We start from the raw sequence: 5,435 nt of genomic DNA on the forward strand, positions 1-5,435 counted from the left end.
GTGCTCCCCCGCTGCCTCTGCCCGAGCCCCCAGCAGCCGGCGAGCCATGCGGCGCCGGTCCCTGAGCTCACACAGCTGCAGGCACGTAGTTCCTACCCCGTGTATGAGCCTCATCTCACGGGCCGGTGGTTCATAGGAACATCAGAGCCCTGCTGTCCTCCAAAAGGGGATAAATCAGCCCTTGGTGATACTGAGGAAATTGTCTTCTCTAAAAGTACTTTTCTGGACATCAGATTGAGTCCTGCCAGCCAGATAGAGCATGTGAAGGCTGAAATTCAAGATTGCATCATTCTTGCATTTTGGATAAGGGTACCTTTGGTAGCAGAAAACTATTCATACAAAAATGTAGGACAAAGCTGCCTTAGATACAGAGCAGGGACTGCTCCTGGCTCTGTGCAGAACACTGAAGGCAACACAAGGCACCACTGGTACCTCTTGGGGCAGAGCTCCAGCCCATGAAACACAACCAGAGACAGACTGTGCTCACAGTTCTGCATACTCAGTGAGAGCACAAGCTGGCTTTACTTCACTTTTCTCAGTCACACACCGGTGGTGGCAGATCCCTGCCCACACTGCCCACCTCACCCCCATTCCCACTGGTGTGTAACCTGGGGGGTGGTTTAAACGAGGAGGAAGAGGGACAGGGAGACAACACGCTCCAAAATATGGGAGAAATAAAACTTTGGCAGTGTATCAATAAGGAATTGTTTGCCCCAGCAATTACTGAATGAAATGAATGAGGTTGCTGATCCCAGCCAAGCTAACTTGAGGTGGTCTGAGGGGAGGACAGTGAACAGAAATGTGTGCTCCACAGCATGAGACAATACGCAGAAAGCATTTCAGCAAAAAAGCAATAGAAGAGGGAAGGAGACCAAATGGCAAAGTGACAGATCACTGCAGTGAGAGCTGTTCTCAACAGGCTTAACTTTAATGTAGGCTCTGAACCGCCCTGCTGGCCAAGAGCCCTCCTGCTTAATATTAGGCTGTGGAAATGAAACTAAACAAAGGAACACTTTGATTGTATCTTTTTACATAACACTATGTAATAAATGGCATTTCATTCCTTACTGCAGCTCCAGCTCAATGTTAAACTAATGCAAAGACAATGTAACTCCTAAACCATAGATACACATAAAATTATCACAGTCTGAAGGGCACAGAAAAAACAAAGTCCAAAAGGCAGCTGGAAATGGATGTCAATTAAAAAAGCAGCAAAATAGACACAAATATTCTTTGTAGGGAAATCCGTTGAAGGATACAATTGCCATAATCAATTCAAGTCAAGCTCTAGTGTTTGAAAAGACTTTGGCCACTCTTTAGAGTTAGTGGAGCTCCAAGGAAATTATATCCTGCTCTGAATGGCTTCCAGATACTGATTCTGTGAGGTCTTAGAAGAGGAAACTTTCTTCAGTGTAAATCAGCCCATCTGGAAAACTGGGTATGACCTTCTCTAAGACATTTTCCATCCTCATTTTCTTCAAAATTGGGATAGTGGTATTATATTACTTCAGAATAGTATTCTGAGGTTACATTAATATATAATTGTAATGCACTGTTCCGGCTCTGCAAATTCTAGTGCAAAAGCCAGTGGTGTAGGAGCTGAGGCTAAATTAGAATTTGGGGACAGAATATGTTCTTCTGCACGTCCTTCAGTCACACTGAACATCTTGCTGTTCACCAGGCTTGCAGAGCAGCCTGAGATCTGACTGAAGCACACAAGAGGAGCAAATCAGTTTTGTCTCTTTGGCCAGTTCTCTGTTGCATTTAAATGTTCACTATTTTATCTCTGCCATTTAACAATCTATGCAATTGCCCATTCTAACATGCTTTTCTAGGTCTTATCCTTGTATGAGGCTTTTAAAATACAAGTGGAGTGATCTAAATTACCTTCAGAAATAAAAATCTTCTACATGGCAAGTAAGTATTCTCATTTACTAAGATTCTAAAATAAAAATTAGTTTGGTAGAGATTGGTCTGCTTTTATATTTAATGACTCCAGTATCACAGCTTTTGAGAAAAAAAGTATTAAATAAAGCCATATATGTAACTCCTTATGCAAGAAAAACACACTTGGAGAATTATGAGAGGATCTTCTAAACCAGTAAGACAGTAATTTCAGGTGTCAAGGCTTCTGCTTCAGTGTTTTGTTTATTTTCAGCCTACCCATCATTATTTATTGATTTCTGCAATGTCTCCACTCTAAAATGCTGCACAGAATTATGAGCTATATATGGACCTCAGGAATGCAGAGGCCATGTGAACCACCACTGTTCACTAGATAATATTCTGCACTTCCTAAAAGAGAGGAGATTAAGTGAGGAACAAAATCATTCTGTGTTTGGCAGCAGAGGACCTACCATTTCCATACTGTTTCTATGGATGTCACTGAACTTGTAGTACCTCCAAACCAGAAGCCAGCTGGGAGCAACCAACTAAAGGAGTTTATCTCTTGCAAACAAGTAATTCATATACCCTTAAGTTCAGGTCTAAGTGTCAAAGAGTTGAATTTTAGTGAAGAAGGAAGAATAAAAAAAAACAAACAGGGCATAATATAGCTGAGATGTATAGCTTAGGCATCCAGGAGATTTATTCTAATGTACTTACAGAAACTTATTTTTCCCGTATGTGGGAAAATAATATTCTGCTGAGCACGTAATTAATTATATTCCAGTTCTTTAGATCATAGTTCTTGCTTATCTTTTTGCTCAGCTCAAGTCACTTGTCTATAATAAGAGAGCATATCATCTAAACTTTGGTAAAGTGGTTCCTGATTTGGAGTGTCACTGCTGTCAGTCTGCGCTGGAGGTGCCATATCCTGGGTGCTGCAGCCACTGTCCTCTGTTCCTGGTGGCACATCTTGGGTGCTGCTATCACAGGTGTCTGTTCCTGGTGGCATCTCTTGGCTGCTGCAGTCACAGGTGTGTGTTCCTGGTGGCACATCTTGGCTGCTGCATCCACAAGCGTGTATTCCTGGTGGCACATCTTGGCTGCTGAGGTCACAGACCTGTGTTCCTGGTGGCACATCCTGGGCACTGCAACCACAGGTGTCCATTCCTGGTGGCACATCCTGGGCACTGCATCCACAGGTCTGCATTCCTTGTGGCACATCCTGGGCACTGCAGCCGCAGGTCTGCATTCCTGGTGGCACACCCTGGGTGTCGTAGCCATAGGCCTGCATTGCAAAGGGCACCTCAGGAGTGCCATAGCCATACCCATGCATTGGTGGCACCATTGCTGGTGCTCCATAGCCATAAGCCTGCACTGGGAAGGGCACGTGGGCAGTGCCGTAGCCATAGGCTGGCATGGGCGGTGGCACGGCTCGGGCGCTGTAGCCGTAACCCCGCAGTGGGGGTGGCACACCTCGGGCACCATAGCCATAAGCTGGTGCTGGTGGTGGCATGTCCTCGTCATCGCTGCTGTCATCCTCTGCTGATGACATGCCCTGAGTGTCACAGCCACTGGGATCTGCTGACCCTGGCTTAACTGGAACGTTGCTGTTGGGAGGCTGTGGTGATGGTGGCACATCTCCAGTGCTGCTGCCACTGCCCCCTGGCACCGATGGCCTCTGTGGGTTTTGTGCACTCTCCATTTCCAGTTTTTCAGAGGAGGTTTCAGAACTGTTCAAATTCCGACTTCGGAGATAGTCATCTTTCTTTTGTCCCAAAAAGTAATCAGAAGGTGGTGCAAATTCTGGATCTCGCTCATCTCTAAGTTCTTCCTGTTTCTTTTCCCATTGTCCAAACATCAGTTCTGTTAGAAACAGGAAAATGGTAGATTTAGCATAGACTTCAAGGTCTAAAGGTCAGTCAGGCAGGAAGGAAAACAAACTGGCAAACAAAGAAGATGCAACTGTGTAAAGCCACCTGAAGTTCCTTTTCCACCTCATACTACATGGAAACACAAGAATCTAGTGCAGATTCCTTCAGTGAACCACAGTTAGTTCACTTTCCATTTCAGAGTAAGCTGTCCTCTGCTTTCTGAGTGTAGTATTTGCTGCAGTGCTGCCTGGGTGTTGGTGAGATACCAGGCTTCATCAGAGGAAGGAAAAAAATAATGTCAGAGAAGAAAAAGATTTACGAGATAGGATCTGAAAGTTTGGGGGTTTAATGGAATCCTGAAGTTTCCCCTCACAGTGATGTTCACTAATGGAACATAAAGATTGAAAAGTATAAAGAATCTGGAAATACCAGTATTGCATAGAAGAGGAATAGTGCTGTTATAGTACTAAAGAAGGTGGGCATTTATGTGCTTTGTCTATTCCTTGTTTGCTTTTACTCAAAAGTCAGATTAGAAGAATATGCATGAGCTTCAATTAATGAGTTAATAGATTTGGGAAGGAGCTACAAGACAGCCATCACTTTGTGGCAAGGAAGATGCTTCAAAATGGGACACAGGCACTGAAGTGGTCTCTGCTTGAATCATGTTTTAGTATCGTGCTGGACCTGTTTGTGTGATACATCCTATCAGGTAGCAGAAACCACAGGAATATATCAAGAAAAGATCACACAGTACATCTTATGAACTACAGAATTTGTCATTCTGTCAACCTGTCAAGATCATCCAGAAATGCAGTAACTCATATAGAAGAAAACTTTTGGGCACATTACAGCAGCTACTGGCACTAAGGCATCCTTGTCAGTCACTGCCCTGAACACTGGAGAGTCACCAGTACCAAGGCAGAAAGAATTTCAGTGCTTCTCAGTCTTACCATACTGTGGTCATGAAACACAAATGGAAGTGGCAGTGTACATGCTCTTTCCCAACAATGCTCCTGAATTACATTTCCTTACCTTTGCCTTTATCCCACTCTCGGACATAAGGCACTCCAGGCTTTGTATCTCTCCTCTCCTGGATGATGACCTCTACCTTCCTACTTGCTGCAGTAAGTCTTGGAGGTTCTGGTTCCTCAGCAGCACCTTTCACCTCTGTGTTACAGGAAGAGACAGTAGAGATTGTCAGTTACAGAATAAAATCTATATGACTCTCACAGCTAAAAATAAGAACATTCATTTCCATATATCTCCAATAAGAACAGTATCTCTATTTCATTTACTGGAGAAAACAATTTGCATTCTTATTCTTCTGAACAACCATAGCAGTGAGCAGTGGCACGATGCTGTTCTTCATTTCCAGTACACTTCACAGTTAATCACTTGCATGGAATTCTGACACAGTAAAATTTCAGCTCCATTTTCCAGTGGGAGACAGACAGTACAAGTTGACTATCAGTGTTGTACGAGAGACAGCACAGAGACAGGATTAGAATTCAAATTCATTATCCTAAATCCCAGAGTCAGCTGTATCTCCAATTCACACACTGCACTGAAACTGTCACAGTGTATATTGAATGATATCAAAATGCCTTGTTACTACTTGTTCTACCTCATCTTCATAGAAGAAAAAGCCAGTATAATGTCAGCAGCTCTAGCCTCAAC

At 43.7% G+C, this 5,435-nt stretch overlaps 1 protein-coding gene across 1 annotated transcript in view; it reads right to left on the bottom strand.

The window, feature by feature from the left end:
- Positions 1-2,556: 2,556 nt before the first annotated feature.
- CCDC174 (coiled-coil domain containing 174) overlaps positions 2,557-5,435 on the bottom strand; it is a 25,967-nt gene continuing 23,088 nt past the window's right edge. The window contains exons 10-11 of the mRNA XM_014306700.2: positions 4,791-4,925; positions 2,557-3,750 (exon numbers count right to left, since the gene is read on the bottom strand). Coding sequence (XP_014162175.1) covers positions 2,711-3,750; positions 4,791-4,925 — 1,175 coding nt within the window. The 3' untranslated portion in view covers positions 2,557-2,710. The remainder of the gene's footprint in view (positions 3,751-4,790; positions 4,926-5,435) is intronic.

The sequence above is a fragment of the Geospiza fortis genome, unplaced genomic scaffold (genome assembly GCF_000277835.1).
Source record: "Geospiza fortis unplaced genomic scaffold, GeoFor_1.0 scaffold70, whole genome shotgun sequence".
NCBI classification, from domain to species: Eukaryota; Metazoa; Chordata; class Aves; order Passeriformes; family Thraupidae; genus Geospiza; species Geospiza fortis.